The 19,399-nt window shown below is 35.9% G+C and overlaps 1 protein-coding gene across 19 annotated transcripts in view; it reads right to left on the bottom strand.

Moving 5' to 3' along the window:
• Positions 1-5,019: 5,019 nt before the first annotated feature.
• Positions 5,020-19,399, bottom strand: part of PTPN20 (protein tyrosine phosphatase, non-receptor type 20) — a 109,667-nt gene continuing 95,287 nt past the window's right edge. For all 19 annotated transcript variants that reach the window (XM_011950345.1, XM_011950331.1, XM_011950348.1 and 16 more), the window contains 2 exons: positions 7,391-7,453; positions 5,020-6,682 (listed from right to left, as the gene is read on the bottom strand). In XM_011950345.1, the coding sequence (XP_011805735.1) occupies positions 6,648-6,682; positions 7,391-7,453 (98 nt within the window). In that variant the 3' untranslated portion in view covers positions 5,020-6,647. The remainder of the gene's footprint in view (positions 6,683-7,390; positions 7,454-19,399) is intronic.

The following is a 19,399-nucleotide window of genomic DNA, read 5'->3' on the forward strand; positions in this document are numbered from 1 at the left end:
TGTCCAGAGTGTTGGCAGTCTCTTTATGCCTGGGTTATTCTCCCACACAGTATGTGACCTGAGAAGTCAGGAATGGCTATTGTGCTCTAATGTCATAGCAAGTGGCATGCCACCTAGCTCTGGGGGTGGCAGTTGGTGCCAGGGGCCCAGTCATTGTCTTCCCTAGAGGTCATAAGAACTCTCATAGAAACAAGTTGACCCCACAGGTATGCCAGCCCAGACATCCTGGTGAGGCCCCAGCATGTCCCAGTTCTCAACCGCAAGCAGCTCGGGAAGTAACGAAAGGACCCAGGCACCATTTGGTTTTGTAAGGCCATACAGTAAGGCTCAGACTCTTGGAAAGCCAGCCTCAGTCCTTTGTTGCTATTGATTCAGTCCTTTGTTGCTATTCGCTTTAATGTTTACTTCATTTTCTGTTTCACGCAGCCAGAATTCCTGGTAAATAAGCCCTTCAGCAACCACAGTCTTGTGCTCTGCTGGAGATGTATATTCTTGGAGAATGAAATACTGTGAACATACATATTTCAGTCTGGACTGTGAAATGCCTTCTATACATCTGATGTGTAAGAGAGATGGTTCCGATTGCTGACATCTCAGCGGTGATCCTGAGGAGAAAGGCTTGACAGAGAATTTTAAAGGTGCTCTATGGAGTGTAATTAACCAAATCCACTCCCCCTCCATATCTGAAAAAATTCTAGCATTGTTACCAGTGAGGATGATAGCTTCTTTTGCATAAAGGAACTTTTAGTTGTTTCCCTGGGGTTATCATCTCCAAGCCTGGCTGTGTGGTGGACTCGGTTTCCCCAGTTGCACTCCAATCAATTCTTGAGACCAGTCCAAGACAGTACTTGACTTGTAGGAGAGAAACAGTATTTTACCATAAAATGTGCTTCTGTTATAAGTTTGCTGTAGCTATCCCCTCGCAGATTAAGGTAATTCCCTTCTATTCCAAGTTTACAAAAATTTTTTATTTTTAAAATATAGAATGGATATCAAATTTGATTAGAATTTTGTTTCTGCATCTATTGAGGAATGGCTCTTGGGAACAGTATTTCCTGAGCTCTTGCATGTTGATTTCAATTTGCACTCAGGGCATCAAGGTCAGTTTTTCTAGATAAAATGTATTTGGCTCATAAAAATCTTTCCTTGGACATCTTAACTATATTATTCCATCTTCTTTTGTATTAAAGCATTACTCTTAAAAATCTGACAATAATCTAATTTTCTTTTCCTCATATTCTTTTGCATAAATCCCCCCCCCTTTTTCTTTCTTCAAACTACAGCAATTTTACTTAAAAATGTATTAAACCTTGGTATTGGTCATACTCATTTGATGGTTTCAAGTATGTACTATGATATTTCAACATATACTTTTATAACCAATTATTTCAGGAATATTTTCTTTAATTATTATTCTAAATATTTCTTGAATTAGTGAATGTGTTCTGAACCCTTGCTTTGGTTTTTCTTCTTTAAACTTTCTGTTATCTATCTACTAGTCTTGTTTCCCTATCATTGATTCTTGTTATGCTCTTAAATCCTGTTTTCTTTCTCCATTTTGTTTTGAAATTATTCCTCTTAAGCTTTCTATTTATTGTAAAGCATCAGTTATCAAATTTTTTCTTTTTTCTAGTTTATGGATTTTATTTCTAATTTTTGTTTCTAATTCTTTCTTGATTTTCACACTGCTTTAAAATTTTCTAGTTCTGATTTTTGTTGTTCCATCCTGCTTTATGCAATTTTCCTATTGTCTTTAAGCTCATTTTAAAATAGGAGGATATCGTTTTCTGTGACTTCCTAAGCTGCTTGCCATTGAGAACTGTGTTTTGAGTATATCTTTCTGGTATACCTTCATTGTTTGTAAGGGATGCTATTCAGCTCCTCAGTCTTTTTTTGTTTTCTTATGGTAACTTGTATGGCATTTGATCATAATATTTTCTAGTGCTTGTTTCCACGTGAATTTGATTTTCCTGAAGTAAACTTGACTTGGACAGACAGCTCTTACAAGTTCACTGAGCTTGCTTTCTGAGGTTTTCTGGCTCTATTCTCCTCAATCACTTTTATAGGACCTTCTCTTCTTCAGCCCATTCTCTCCATTCTGCTCAATTTTGATTCTAAGGTTTCTCCTCAGTGTGACTCTGTTCTGGAAAGGAGCCTTGGCTGGTCACCTTTTAAAGCAGATAGGAGCTACACTGCTCTAACCGCTTCAGGCCCTACCATGTGCTCCTCACACTTTTCCACTTTGAAAGTGAGCAATGCCCATCCAGTTTCAGACGCCATCCTCAACTTAGCCCCACCACACCTCCTAGTAAATATCTGTTGGATCTTTTGGCTGTGTTCAGGTCTATCAGTTGGTAAATAAAATGGTCCTTCACCAGAGTTTGAGAAGCATTGCTGAAGGAATCAGCAGAGGGAGAGATGAGTGTTAGAAGGCTTCATGGAAGAGATAGCTCTTAGGCCAGGCCCTGGAGGGCAATCACGGTCGAAGTGAATGTTGAAGTTCCCCACCGCTCTGCCTCCACCTCACTTTCTTTGTGGAGCTCATCCATTCCCATGCCCTCAAACGTCACTTTCAAGGCAAGCATTCCTCCATATCTGAGTTTTCAGCTCAGGAATCTTTTTTAACATGAAACTTGTGGAGACACTTGCATAGGTATAACAAATTCAGCATGAACCAAACAAGTGCATGACTTTCTCCCTAAATTTTGTCAATGAATCTTACAAGTTGGGTTGCATTTTTATTTTCGTTCAGTTCCAAATATTTTGTAACTTCTAATTTTTTCTCTGACTCATATATTATTTAGAAATATGCTGTTTAATTTCCAAATATTTTGGAATTTAAAAAATATCTTTACATTATTGATTTCTAGTTAATTCCATAAGTATACTTTATATAGTTACATTCTTCTGAAATATAGTGAGACTATGACCCAAAATATAGTCTTTTTTGGTGAATGTTCTATGCCCACTTGAAAAGAATGTGTATTCTGCTGTAGTTTAGGGTTCTATAAGTATCCGTTAGGTAAAGCAGGTTGGAAGGGTTATTCAAATCTTTTATATCTTATTTTCTGTTTACTTGTTCTATCAGTTACTTAGAGACAAATGCTGAAATCTCAAACTCTAACTATAGATTTGTCTATTTTTCCAGTTTGACCTTATCTATCAATTTTTGTTTCATGTATTTGAAGCTCTGTATTTGAAATGCTATCCATAGCATAGAGTAAATTCACAAATATAAATGAGTCTGTAATGCTCAACTCTATTTTGTTCCATTTATCTATCTATATATCCATGTGCCAGAATCAGATTGTTTTAATTACTGTGACTTTAGATAATACTTTGACTATTACCAAGGCAAGCCTTTTCCCTTTCCTCCAGTTAATTTTTCTTTCTCAAAAATATCTTGGCTCTTTTCATACATTTACTGTTCATTTAGAATGTAAGCATCATCTGGTCACATTCTTGTTAAGTTTAATCTTAAGTATTTCATATATTTTATAAAATATACATTTTATATATGCCTGTTGCACAGAGATATTTTTCCTGTTGAAGATACAGAACAGGGGGTGGCAAACATTTTCTTTAAAGGACCAGGTGGTATAAATTGTAGACTTCATAAGACATGTGATCTCTGCTGATACTATTCACTCAGCCATTGCCATAATACAAAAGCAGCCATAGACAATATGTAAACAAATGGGCATAAAGCTTTATTTACAAAAAAAGGCAAGAAGTCAGATACGGCCTGTGGGCCATAGTTTGCTAGTTGTAGATGAAGAGACAGACTAATAGATGTAGAGAAAGATCAATTTTTACATAGTTGTCTTGTATCTTAACTTCATAAGTTTGCTAATACTATTTTTGAGTTGAGTCTCTTATCTCTAGGTGAACAACATACGAACAAAAGATCATTTTGTTCTAGCTTTCCAATATTTACAGCAATTATTCCACTTTTGTAGTCTTACTGCATCAGCTAGATAACTCTGGAGCAATAGTCAGCTACTGTGCTAACAGGAGGTATTGTTTTATTAATAGGGGGGCTCTATGTTTTCACCTACAAATTTGATGTTGCTGTTGGTTTCTAAAAATTGTTCTTTATCACGTTCAAATATCAAATACGATGCTTGTATTAAATCTTTTAAGAGCCCTTCTAATTCAAATTGTTTAATTATGAAGTAATTACCAGTTTTTTATTGTGCCTACAGACAAATGAGTGTTCCAGTGAGCAATTCATCACCCCCATTGAATACCGATGACTTGTTTTTACTTAATAGAGACCTTCTGAATCTTTTTGTTCAATTACATGAACCTCAAGACAACACAGAAGAAAATGAATTCTTTCCAGGAATTAGAAAAAAATTAAGTAAGAAATAAAAGTTTTTTGCTTTAGACTTTTTAAAGGTGTTTTCCTTTGAGGTTTTTCAATAAAAATAAATCACTAAAATAACTTTTGAGTGCTAAAGGTAAACTTAGCTGAAAATTCAATAATGTTCTAAGGAGACTGGGGGATAAAAGGTCCAAAGGAAGGTAAATTACTAACTCTAATATGGAAGAAAAAAATCTATGATGTTTATTTCTGAAAAGCTTTGGTCTAACATGTAAGCCTCAAGAACATACAACTTTAAAAATACGTATTTAAAGTTGAAAGTTAATAAATGTATATATGCTTATGTTTAAATATTTTAAAACTTCCTTTAAATTGGCATTCATATACTCACAAAGGTGTCAATGAGAGTTTCATATTCATATTGCAGGCAGAAATTGATTCATTATTGATATAAAATTATTTCAATAAGTCAAAAGTTTTCACTTTGGCATTCACCTTCCAAGAATGAAGGGAAAACAAATGCAATTAGTATTCCATATTCACTCCTTTAATTTCCCTGGAAAACTAAAAATTAGTCCAGCTGTAAAAATATGAGGCATACATTAAAGAAGAGACATGTTTAACATCAAGCATTGTGGAATTTTTCTTTACAAGACTATTTGAAGGCCCAGATAAAAATATTTCAGGCAATACATAGTAAATATTTTATTTTAATAATAGCATAGAATTCTTCTGAAGAAAATTGTTATACATTATAGCTACTATTTTACAGTAACAGAGAGAAAATAAAATTAGAGATACAAATATTAAAGGTCAATTATCAAAATGAAATTAACACAGACTATTATTCATATGAACAATGTAAACAGAATCATCTATTTGATTTAACATCAAATATATTTTTGGCATATAATTATACTTAAAATGAGAATTATCAATTAGTCAATCAATTCAAATATACTTATTCAGCCAAAATAACAAAGTAAGGGTCTTAGAAATTCAAGATTTATAGATTGACATTAAACATTTTCTCAATAAATAGAATATTCTGATCTCCACTGAGTTAAACTGTATAAACATTCATATCTATTGTTTTATAGCTTATAATTAGGTATAACTGGTCACCAAAACTCCTTGCCCAAAATATCACTACTAATTGTACGAGGCAAAGTCCTATAATAAAATTAATGTAATAATGGCCCCATCTTTTCAAAAACAGAATATGGAAGTTTCCATTTTCATGACTATGAATCTGGTTTTCCAAACTCTGGTTCCCAAATCCAGTTTCTAAATGTTTCAACAGAGGTGAGAAAGTAATGGAAATAAATGATTTAATGGAACTCTGGAAAAAGAACTATCATAGATCTTAGTTTGAAAAATACATCAAACATAAGAGATACCATGAATGACTCAGAATTATATAATAATGCCTATGTCAAACTTTATGAGTTAGCTAAAGGGCAAAGAGTAAGAGGCAAGTTAAATGTAATATTTGCTTTTAACAAAGCAGACTAAGTAATATGTTAAGGGTTAGGGTGGGATAGGAAAGAACTCAGGCCTGGCAAAAATCTCCTCTTGGACTTTCTATATAAACATCTATTTCAGTTTTGGACTGTTCACCAAGAGGAGCTCTCCCCATCCGTGAAATGCTTCCCAGACCAACAGGTCCTTGTCTAGCTGCTGTAGGAAGGCAGCAGTGTGAAAATGTAGGAAATGGAAGCCAATTTGTGTCCAAAGTTAGTCCACCCTAACTGAACTCTTTTTAAACTGGGTTATTCAAATGCCAGCTAGAAGTACAGGCTCTAACTAAAGACCATGAATAGATAGATATCTGTCTTAAAAATGCCTGGAAGAGGTCGTGATGTGATCCTGTAGTTTATTGGCCTTATGTTCTCCCAGAATAAGAGCTTATAAAGTCCTGGAAATCCTCAGCTCTCTCCAGCCACCTTTCCAAATAAAATCTTAATGAATATAGTTTAAACCCTTTATTAGGCTCTGTAATCCCTTCAACCAAATAGCCAAGCTGCAACTGTTTTATGGAACATCTGTTTCACTGGAAAATGTGGGAAGGTATTTTGATATTGTCTAGCAAGATCAATGAGTACATACTGTTCACCCCAAGCCAAATGATGCTGCCCTTCAGGGAGCTTTTAGAAAGAAAATAAATTGATAAACCAAGAAAGCAGACTGTATGCATAGCAAAACCCTTCAGCACAGTGGGAACATGTTCTTTATGAGGAGGCTCAAAGCCACTTGGTAATTTCAAGTGAGAGGCAACAGAAGTCTTTCTTAATCCAAAGTCAGAAGTTTCCGAAGAACTTTAAGCACAATATCGTAACAAAAGTGATACTGCTCCTATATACATATATATAAAAAACAACAGAATGTTAAGTAATTGAATATCTGAACCCACTTTCAGAAAACACATTTGTAATTTTCAGTCACACTGGAAAGTTCCTAAAAAGAGCAAACATTTAACTATAAACACTTAAGAACTTTATGTGAATACATTTTTAAAACTATGAGGAAGATAAATGATCAAAATATAGTTCTTGGCCTAGAACTAGTTACCTTAAGGCTTAACATAACTGTTTTTTTTTTTTTAATCATTATCTATACTCTATTAATCTACTCTCCCAATGACTACTAACTAATCTGTGACATAAATAATGCCTTTCTGTGACATCCCAATAACTTTGATAGTTTAGTGGCAAGTAAATATCTCAAACTGCTATGCAGAAATGTTTTAAAAATAACTTTAGATGTTACTTAAATAGCATGGCATTATGGACAAGGCATGTGTTTGGACATGAGGAGACCTCAACTTCAGGCTTAGCTCCTCCCCTTCTATCTGAATGACCCCATGATGCAGGCTTTACTGCTCTGAATTTAAAGTACTTGGTCAGGAATACCAGAGCACCAGAGCAAAACTAATGTCTACCTCAAACAGTAGGAATTCAATGAGATTATGTCAATAAAATAACTTTATAAGTGGTAAAGTGTTAGGCAATGTTAATCTTTATATTCATTAATCTTATTACTTTGTATGTGGTGAAAGCTTACCTTCGTTTGAACCATGCCAGAACGTTGTTCTCTCATTTGGGCCACTATATCCATGATGTTGAACTGTAATAAGATGACAGTAATTTTGTATGATCCACGTAGGGGGAAAAACACAAATTCACAGATTGCAACAAAGAGTAAAAGAGATGTCAAGATTTAACCAGAAAGATCTCGTTTTCACTCACAAGAAAATGTACTATTTTTGACTTACCCAATGGATAAGGAAGACTTATTTTAATAGGTTTTCAGGAGAAAGCAGGAAGCAAGAATTCATAATAAGAAATGCTCTCCAAAATAAGTAATAAATTTGCCCTTGTGTGTCCCCGTTTGTTATCCAGAGGCAGAACTTAAAGCAGCACTGTAATTCTGGAAAGGCACAGAAGACTTTCTCTGGCCCCAACAATAGCATATCTGTTTCTTATGTGAAGATCTCTGTCAACTCACACGGAGACCTGGAGCAACAGTTGACCCAACACTAGATTCTAGACTGCATGTGGACACTAGTACAGCTGGATGTGGTCATTGAGTTGATGCAAGCCTACAAAGGTCTGTTACTGGTCCACAATAAGTCGAGAAACTGGGAGTAAGTGCTCAGAAACTCTTATGGCAATTTGACACTGGCACAGCACTGAGAAGTGTGCTCAGCTGAACAGGATATAGACCCGCTCAGGTGTTGCTGAACTTGCCTGGAGAGTCACATATGGTACAAGCTGAGTATTAGTCGTTTCAGCAAGACATTGTGGACACATGTAAGTTTTGTCAACTGTAACCGCAAAGCATATAAAAATAGAAAACAATAAGCATTCTTTTATTTTCATAGCTTGTCATTTTTATAATTAAAATTTTTAATTAACCCTTTTTAAAAAACTTTTTGTTTTTTAGAGACAAGGTCTTGCTCTGTTGTCTCGGCTACTGGAGTGCAGCGATGTCATCATATCTCACTGCAATCTCAAACTACAATCCTCCCTCCTCAACCTCCTGAGTAGCAAGAACTATAGGTGTGTGCCACCATGCCCAGCTAACTTTTTTATTTTTATTTTTGTAGAGATGGGAATCTCTCTATGTTGCCCAGGCTGGTTTCAGACTCCTGGCCTAAAGTGATCCTCAGCCTTGGCCTCCTAAGGTGCTGGGATTATAGGCGTGAGCCACCATGTCTGCCATTTATTTTATAATATAGATATACAGGAAGTTGTACAGGGTGGCCCTATGTATCTTTCACCCAGTTTCCCAGATGCTATCATCTTGTTTAACCAGATATAATATCAAAACCAGGGAACTGACATGGGGACAATCCACAAAGCTTAATTCAGATTTCACCAGTTTTACATGCAACTGTTAGTGAGCATGTGAACGTGGGTATGTGTGCATGTGTGCACACACACAGCTCCATGCAATTGTATCATATGTGAAGATTCATGTAACTCTAACCGCAATCCAGATACAGAGCTGTTCCATCACAAGTCTTCCTCCTGCTATCCCTATAGAGTCACACTTAACCACCTCAGTCTCTAACCCTTGGCAAACAGTAATCTGTTCTCCTTCTCTATGCTTTTGCTATTTGAAGAAGAAATAGCAAAATTCATTATATGAATAAAATCACACAATATCTAACCTTTTGTGATTTACTTTTTTCCCACCCAGAATAACTTGGAGATCCATCCAAGTTGTTGGTGTAGCAATAGTTTGCTTCTTTTTATTGCTAAATAATATTCCATGATGTGGATGTGTGCCACTTTAACCATCAATTTGTTAAAGAACATCTGGGTTGTTCCAGTTTTTGGCTATTGCGAATATAATCTGCTATGAACACTTACATACAGCTTTCTGTGTGAACATAAATTTTGATTTCTCTGGGATAAGAGTGCTATTGCTGGGTTATATGTCAACTTCAGTCAGTTTTTTTCCCCAAGAAACTGCTCAATTGTTTTCCACAGTGGCTGGTACCAGTCTACATTCCCAATGTCTCATACATATGGGTAATACATGAGCAATACAGTTTCTCCAAATCTTCAAATTCTCCAAATCCTCACCAGCATTTCTCCAAATCTTCATCAGCATGGGGTGCTGTCACTATTTTTACATAAGCTTTTCTAATAGGTATGTAATGCTACTCCATCCTGGTTTTAATTAGCATTTCCCCAAGGGCTAATGAAGCTGAGCGTCTTTTCACATGCTTGTCATTTGTATATTCTCTTTGGTGAATTGTCTGTTCATGTCTTTTACCCATTTCTGTTTTTCTTTTTTTTAACTATTGATTTTTGAGGGTTCCTTATAAATTCTAGATCCAAGGCCTTTGTTGGATATGTGCCCTGCATATAGTTATTCTCTAGCTTTTTTTTTTAATCCTCTTCATTGGGTCTTTCACAGAAAATAAAATTTTAGTTTGCTTTCCCTCTAAGATCAGTGATGGCAACAATACCTGGTCTCACCACTCTTATTCAACATAGCACTTGACATTTTAGTACAGCAATAAGACCAGAAAATAAGTAGGATGTATACAGATCAAAAAGAAAGAGACAAATCTATATGCATATGGCATATGCATGACTGTCTATGTAGAACATACTAAAGAATCTTAAAAGAAAACCTACAAAACCTCCAAGAATAAGTAAGTTCAACAAGATCATAGGGTATAAGATCAACAAATGAAAATCAATTGAATTTCTACATACTAGCAATGAGTATGTGGAAACTGAAAGTTCAAACACAATACCATTTACAATTGCTCCAAAGAGAATGAATAGGGTAAATTTAACAAAACATATACAAGATCTATACACTGAAAGTGACAAAATGCTGATGAAAGAATTTGAAGAAAACCTAAATAAATAGAGATACTTACCATGTTCATGGACTTGAAGATTCAATACAGTAAAGATGTCAGCTCTCTCCAACTAATCTACAGATTTAAAGCAATTTCTATCCAAATCCCAGCAAGTTTTTTTTTGTAGATGTAGTCAAACTAATTCTAAAATTTATCAAGGAAGGCACAGACCCCCTAGGATAGCTCAAACAATTTTGAAAAAGAAGAATAAAGTGGCAGAAATCATTCTATCTGATGTTAAAGTTCACTATATCACTACAATAATCCAAAGGGTGGTACTGGCAGAAGGATAGACACACTGATCAACAGAACAGAATACAGAACCAGAAACAGGACCATACAAATATGCCCAATAATTTTTGACAAAGGTACAACAATAATTAAATGGAGGAATAATAGAATTTTCAATAAATGATATTGAAACAACTAGCCATCAATAGGCCAAAAAATGAACCTTCACCTAAATTTCATAATTTATTAACTCAAAATGGACTATGGACTTAAATGTCAAATATGAACTTATAGAATTTTCATAAAAGAACACAAAAAAGTTATTCAAGCCCTCAGCTAAGTGATGAGCTGTTAGACTTGATATCAGAACAGGATCCATAAAAGGAAATACTAATAAAATACAATCCCATCAGAATTAAAAACTGTTACTTCTTTAAAAGCATATTTTTTAAAAAATTATAATTTAAGATTAGGCAAATTATGGAAACACATTAGAATTACTAATTTTCAATCAACTTACTGACTATAAAACAAGCATCACTGGACTGTTTAGTTAGAAAAGACACAGCTTTCCGAATGTGGCTGTAGTAGTTAACCAAATAATGAAGACAGAAGTGACTGCAATGAAATGAAGACCAAGAGTTATATAATTTTCACCTGGAGTTATGATTCCTCATATATTGAGTTTTGTAGTCATTATTGATTGTGAAGCTCTAAAACTACACTTGTGTTATTTGCAAAGATGTATTGGTTAACAAAGCAAAGGAATCATTAAGATTTAATTGTAATTTACATAAAAATTAATTAATTCAAAGAAAAAATAATTGTCTTAAAGAGAATTAGATTAAAAAGACAAGAGAGGACTTCCGGTTCCAAAATAATAGTGTAGAAGCAAGCTGGCTTCACTTCTTTACAAAGAAAACCAAAACCAAATATACAGCACTTAAATTACCAACAACAATATCCCAGAAATCAAATATGAGGAGAAGACAGTTCCTGGATCCATAGAGATGGGGAAAAAACTCTAAGCAGGCAGTAAGAGAACTGGGTTTCTACATCTGCAATGCCCATCCCTCCACCTTGCCCAGAACCAAGTGTGCAAAAAGTCTCCACCTGATTCATGATTTCTATACTAGAAAAGGTGACAGCCAGGTTTCCCACCATCTGGGTTACCTGGCAGGAAACCTGTCCTTAACCCACAGGAAGCACTACACGTGCCTGAAGAAAGAAATATCCTGAGAACAGTCAGAGACAAACAGGTGAGGTGGGACTACCATCCCCTGCCCTTGAAACTCTGGTCTGTAACTCAGCTTGGAGATGCCAAACCAAAGTGGTTGTTTAGTAGCACCACATTGCAGAAGGTATGTTGCACAGGACCCCTGGGCATGGATCTCAAGCCACCTTTCCCACACTGCCATGATCCCCTTTGAGACTTTGCCTAATTGGGATGAGCAGTTCTCTTATTGTTTATTGGAGCCAAGGCAAACTTAGTCATAAGTTGACATCTAGTGCCAAAAAAAAGGCAGCAACTTAGTACCCCGCACCCCCAACACCCACACACACAAAAAATTCCACAGGTAAATTACAAAGAATCTATAAGCAAACATATTCAATAAAAAACAAAAATAAGCCAGACAGAGAACACTGGAATAAATAACTAATCCTTCATTCAAAGACATCAATACAAGATATATACTTCTTGCACATCCACAAGAAACTGCAGCCAACAGAAAACCATGACCTCCCCAAATGGATAAAGCAGGAACAAGTGACTGACCCTAATGAGATGGCCATATGAGAGCTCCTGGATCAATAATACAAACTAGTATTAATAGCTTTGAGGAAATTCAGAAATCTCCAAGGTAACAGAAAACCAATTCAAAAATTTATTAGACAAATTTAACCAAGAGATTGAAATAATTTAAAAATCAAATAGAAATCTTGGAGCTCAGAAATATATTAGCTGAACTGAAAAATTCATTACAACCTCACAATAATAGAATGAATTAAGCAGAGGAAAGAATCAGTGAGCTTGGAAACAGGCTATTTGAAAATACGGTCGCCGGGCACGGTGGCTCAAGCCTGTAATCCCAGCACTTTGGGAGGCCGAGACAGGCGGATCACGAGGTCAGGAGATCGAGACCATCCTGGCTAACATGGTGAAACCCCGTCTCTACTAAAAATACAAAAAACTAGCCGGGAGAGGTGGCGGGTGCCTGTAGTCCCAGCTACTCCGGAGGCTGAGGCAGGAGAATGGTGTAAACCCGGGAGGCAGAGCTTGCAGTGAGCTGAGATCCAGCCACTGCACTCCAGCCTGGGCGACAGAGCAAGACTCCATCTCAAAAAAAAAAAAAAAAAAAAAGAAAATACGGTCATAGGCGAAAAAGGAATAAAAAAGAATAAAGATCATCACCAGATAGACAATTACCTCAAAAGACCAAATTCAAAAATTACTAGTGTTCAAGAGGGAATCGAAGAAGAGCAAGGGGTAGAAAGCTTATTCAAAGAAACAATAACAAAACTTTCCAAAATGCAACAGATATAAATATTCAGGTATAAGAGTGTCAGAGAACACCAAACAGATTCAACCCGAATAAGGCCACACCAAAGTATATAATAATAAAACTCTCAAAGCTCAAGGATAAAGACAGGATCCTAAAAAGTAGCAGGAGAAAAGAAGCAATTAACATATAAAAGAGTTCCAATTCATCTGACAATTGACTCTCAACAGAAATCATATAGGTCAGGAGAAAGTGGGATAAATTTTCAAAGCATTGAAAGAAAAACAAAAAAACCTGTTATCCAAGAATACTGTATTCAGCAAAGGTACTTTCAAATATGAAGGAATGATAAAGTATTTTTCAGATAAACAAAATCTGAGGATTCACCACCACCAGACCTGACTTACAAGAAATGCTAAAGCGAGTTCTTCAGAAGGAAAATAAAAAAAAAAATACAAAAAAACCCACACATACACATTCAAAAAGAAAACTTTTCAAGGCATAAAATCCACTGGTAACATTAACAACATGGACAAAGCCAGAATACTCTATTACTGTAATGATGGTGTGCAATCCATGCCTAACTCTGGTATGAAGCTGAAAGACAAATTCATAAAAAGCCATAATAGCTATAGCAACCTATTAAGAGAAAGGTAATATAAAAATACATAAATTTAGATAATAAGCAGTTGAAATGTGGTGGGGATGGAGTTAAAGCATAGAGAATTTAAAAAAAATTTTTCTTTGTTTCTATTCTTTACTTTGTGATCTAAGATAAGTTGCCACTTCTTTAGAACAGCTTCTTGAGATCCAGTCAAGGCAAAAAGAACTGGGAAGTCCCCAAAGATGTCTGCTGGGCAGAAAACCCTAGGCTATGGGTGCCACATCAGCTGTGCACCCACACCAACACCGCCCTGCCTGGAGATCTCACACCTTTGACCTACTGCATCAACAAACCATCTGTAGACCTACTGCACAATTAGCTCTGACTCCCAAGCACAGAGGACCAGCAGGCCTCCAGCGTGCTGTGGATCTCTTGGCGATCTAACCTTTGGCTCAGGCTGCCCCAAGGGCGGAAAGAGCACAGGCTGCCAGGGTCCCCTTTGGGGTTAAAGAGATGTGGGCATGGTGCCAGTGACTGGAGGGGGCTCCCCTAAGGCCTGGAAATGGACCTGGCAGGGGATCATCGCTACCTCTTCCTACCCCTACTGCTGCAAATACGCTGAAATAAAAAAGAGTTGTGTGCCAAGAGTCTATTTGCCGACCATTACTCTCAAGCACCATCTACTGGATTGAAGCCTAAATTACAACATCCTAAACTCTTCCAGTATACACTGCCTGTGAAATCCAGTGCCAGAATCTAGCTACAAGTATTAATAAATATTCCATACAGAGCGCTGGCCCTCTGAAATCACCCAGAAATAAAGCCAATTGACTATACTCAGCTTATGCTACAGTCAAATCCTCAAGGGATATAAAGAATATAAAAACAAAAAGCCTCATCAAAATGATAACAAATTCAACAAGATAAAAGAACACCTGCCCTCTCAGAAGAGAAAGATTTAATGAAAGAACTTTGGCAATTCAAAAAGTCAGTGCCTCCTTATCTCCAAATAATTGTACTAGCTCGCCAGAAATTGTTCTTAACTAAATTGAGAAGGTTGAAATGACAAACATAGAACTCAGAATCTGGGTGGTAAGGAAGCTTAATGAGATTCAGGAGACAGCTGAAACTTAATCCAAGGAATTCGGTAAAATGATCCAAGAGTTAAAAAGCTGACAAAGCCATTTTAAGAAACAAACAAACTGACCTTCTGGAATTGAAAAATTCACTACAGAAATTTCATAATACAGTTGGAAGCATTAAGAACAGAATAGACCAAGATGAGGAAAGAATCTCAGAGCTCAAAGATTGGTCCTTCAAATCAATTCAGACAGACAAAAATAAAGAAAAAAGAATTTCGGGCCGGGCATGGTGGCTCATGCCTATGATCCCAGCACTTTGGGAGGCTGAGGCGGGAGGATTACTTGGGGCCAGGAGTTCAAGACCTGCCTGGCCAACACGGTGAAATCCCATCTCTATTAAAAATACAAAAACTAGCAAGACATGGTGGCACGTGCCTGTAGCCCCAGTTACTCAGGAGGCTGAGGCACGAAAATTGCTTGAATCTGAGAGGTGGAGGATGTAGTGATCCGAGATAACGCCACTGCACTCCAAACTGGGCAACAGGCAAGACTCTGTCTCAAAAAAAAAAAAAAAAAAATTGAAAATGAACAAAACCTCCAAGAAATAAGAGATTGTGTAAAGAGACCAAACCTATGACTCACTGTCATTTCTGAAAGAGAAGAAGAGTAAACAACTTGGAAAACATATTTGAAAATATAGTGCACAAAACTTTTCCCAATCTCACTAGAGAAGTCAATAGGCAAATTTAAGAAATTCAGCAAAATCCTGTGAGATACCATACAAAATGACCATCCTCAGGACATATAGTTAACAGATTCACCAAGGTCAATGCCAAAGAAAAAATCTTAAAGGCAGCTAGAGAGAAAGGTCAGTTTACTTACAAAGGGAATCCCATCAGGCTAGGAGTAGACCTATCAGCAGAAACTTACAAGTGAGAAGAAACTGTGGACCTATTTTCAGCATCATTAAATAAAAGAAACTCCAAACAATAATTTGATATTCTTCCAAACTAAGCTTCATAAGCAAAGGAGAAATAAAATCCTTTTCGGACAAGCAAAGTTAAGAAAATTCATGAGTACTGACCAGTCTTACAAGAAGTCCTTAAGGAAGTGCTAAACATGGAAATGAAAGAACAGTACCTGGCACCACAAAAACACAAGTACATGGCCCACAGACACTATAAAGCAAATACACAATCACGTCTACAAAGCATCCAGCTAACAACATGATGGCAGCATCAAAATTTCACATATTGATATAAACCTTGAAGGCAAATGGTCTAAATATCCCACTTAAAAGGCTTAGGATGGCAAATTGGATTAAAAAAACAAGGCCCAACCATCTTCTGTCTTCAAGAGACCCATCTCACATGTAAGAACACCCACAGGTTCAAAGTAAAGGGATGGAGAAAGATCTATAATGCAAATGGAAAACAAAAAGAAAGCAGGGGTCACTATTCTTATATCAGATAAGAATGTCTACATCAAAGAAGTTAGGAAGATCTTAAATGAACAATCTGATGTCACACCTAGAGAAACTAGAAAAAAGAACAAATCAATCCAAAACTAGCAGACGAAAACAAATAATCAAAATCAGAGGAGAACTGAATGAAATTAAGACTTTGAACCAACAATGATCTAAAAGGACAAAGAAGGGCATTACACAATGACAAAGGGAACAATTCAAAAAGAAGACTTAACTATCTTAAATATACACACAGCTAACATTGGAGCACCCAGATTCTTAAAACAAGTTCCTCTGGACCTATGAAAAGACTTAGTCCACACAATAATATTGGGAGCCTTCAACACCCAACTGACAGGATTAGAGAGATCATCAAAGCAAAAAATAAAGAAATTCTGGACTTAAATTCAACACTTGACCAATTGGATTCAATAGACATCTATAGACTAGTCCACTCCAAAACCATAGGATATACAGTCTTCTTATCTGCACATGGAATATACTCTAAGATCGACTATATACTCAGCCATAAAGCAAATCTGAAAAAATTTTAAAACACTGAAATCATCTCAAGCATACTCTCAGACCATAGTATAATAAAAATAGAAATTACTACCAAGAAGATCTCCCAAAACTACACAATTACTTGGAAATTAAACATCTTGCTCCTAAGTGACTTTTGGGTAAACAAATGAATTCAGAAATCAAAAAAATTCTTTGAAATTAATGAAAACAGAAACAAAACAAATCAAACATTTTGGGATGCAGCTAAAGCAGTGCTAAGAGTAAAGTTTATAGTGCTAAATGTCTACATCAAAGAAGTTAGGAGGATCTTAAATGAACAATCTGATGTCACACCTGGAGAAACTAGAAAAAAGAACAAATCAATCCAAAACTAGCAGAAGAAAACAAATAATCAAAATCAGAGGAGAACTGAATGAAATTAAGATGCAAAAATGCATACAGAAGATCAACAAAACAATATTTTTGTTTTGAGACGGAGTCTCACTCTGTCTCCCAGGCTGGAGTGCAGTGACACACTCTCGGCTTACTGCAACCTCTACCTCTTGGTTTCAAGCAATTCTCCTGTCTCAGCTTCCCGAGTAGCTGGGACTGCAGGTGCGCACTGCCACGCCTGGCTAATTTTTGTATTTTTAGTAGAGACAGGGTTTTGCCATATTGGTCAGACTGGTCTTGAACTCCTGACCTCAGGTGATCCATCTGCCTCAGCCTCCCAAAGTGCTGGAATCACAGGCATGAGCCACCATGCCGGTCTGTTTTTTGAAAGAATAAACAAAATTGATAGACTGCCAGCTAAACAACAAAAAAAGAAAATCTAAGCACAATCAGAAATGATAAAGATGACATTACAACTAATCCCACAGAAATATAAAAGATTCTCAGAGATCATTATAAATATCTCTGCACCCCAAAATTAGAAAGTCTAGAGGAAATGAGTAAATTCCTGAAAACACACAGCCTCCCAAGATTGAACCAGGAAGAAATTGAAAACCTGAACAGACCAATAATGAATTCCAAAAGTGAATCAGTAATAAAAATCTTACCAACCAAAAAAAGTCCTGGACCAGATGGATTCATAGCTAAATTCTATCACATGTACAAAGAAGAACTGGTATCAATCCTACTGAAATGATTCCAAAAAATTCAAGGAGGAGGGACTCCTCCCTAACTCATTCTATGAAGCCATTATCATCTTGATACCAAAAACTGGCAGAGACACCATGAAAAAAAAGTTCAAGCCAATATCCCTGATGAACATAGATGCAAAAAAAAATCTTCAACAAAATACTAGCAAAACAAATGTAACAGCACATCAAAAAGATAATGCACTGTGATCAAGTGGGATTTATTCCCAGAATGCAAGTATAATTTGACATATGCAAATCAATAAATGTGATACATCACATCAACAGAATGAATGACAAAAACCATGTGAGAATCTTAATAGATGTAGAAGAAACATTTCATAAAATTCAACATGCGTTCACGATTAAAAAAAAAACTCTCAACAAATGAGGCATAGAAGGAACATATCTAAACACAATAAAGACCATATATGACAAACACACAGCTAACATCATACTGAATGGGGAAAAGCTCAAAGCCTTTCTCCTAAGAACCGGAAAACAAGTCAAGAATGCCCAGTTTTACCATTCTTATTCAGCATAATGTTGGATGTCCTAGCCATTGCAATTAGTCAAGAGAAAGAAATAAGGGGCATCCAAATTGGAAAAAGGAAATTAAATTGTCCCTCTTTGCACATGACATGACTATATATTCACATATTCATATATATATATATACACACACACACATATATACACATACATATCCCCCAAAACTAATGACTCTACTAAAACGCTTAAAACTAATAAACTAATTCAGTAAAGTTGTGGGATACAAAGTCGACATACAAAAATCAGTGATATTTCTAGATGCCAATAACGAACTAGCTGAAAGAAAATAAAGAGGGTGATCTTATTTACAATAGCTATAATAAAAAAAAAAAAACCTAGGATAAATTTAACCAAAAAAAAGTAAAAGACCTCTATGAGGAAAACTATGAAACACTGGTGAAAGAAATGAAGAGGACAGAAACAAATGGAAATCCTTTGCTAATGGATTGGAAAAGGGAACACTATGCAGCCATAAAAAAGAGTGACATCCTGTCATTCGCAGCAACATAGATAAGTCTGGAGAACATTGTATTAAGCAAAACAAGGCAGGCACAGAAAGATAAATACTGCATGCTCTCATTTATATATGAGAGCTAAAAAATCGAGCTCATGGAAGTCGAGAGTAGAACTGTGGGTATTAAAGATGATAAGGTAAGGTTGGCTAACAAATACAAAATTACAGCTAGATAGGAGGAATGAGCTCTGGTGTTCTGCATCACTGTAGGGCAAATATGGTTGACTGTAATTTATTGTATATATTCAAAAAGCTAGGAGAGAAGATTTTCGATGCTCACAACACAAAGAAATGATAAATGTTTGAGGTGATGGATACGTTAACTACCTTGATCTGATCACTACACATTGTATACAGATACCTAAATATCACTCTCTCTACCCCACAAATATGTACAATTATTACGTCAACTAAAGGAAAAACAACACAGATGGAATCTATTTTAACAAATAAAACTTGAGAATAAAAATAATAATAAAGGAAATATTGTAATCATCACAGGTCTGGTTCCTGTGTCTATCTCTTAGCTGGTTCCAAATTAAAAAAGAAAAGTAAAGAATTGTGAACTTTTTTTTTTTTTTTTTTTTTTT

The sequence above is a fragment of the Colobus angolensis genome, unplaced genomic scaffold, assembly GCF_000951035.1.
Source record: "Colobus angolensis palliatus isolate OR3802 unplaced genomic scaffold, Cang.pa_1.0 Scaffold306, whole genome shotgun sequence".
NCBI classification, from domain to species: domain Eukaryota; kingdom Metazoa; phylum Chordata; class Mammalia; order Primates; family Cercopithecidae; genus Colobus; species Colobus angolensis.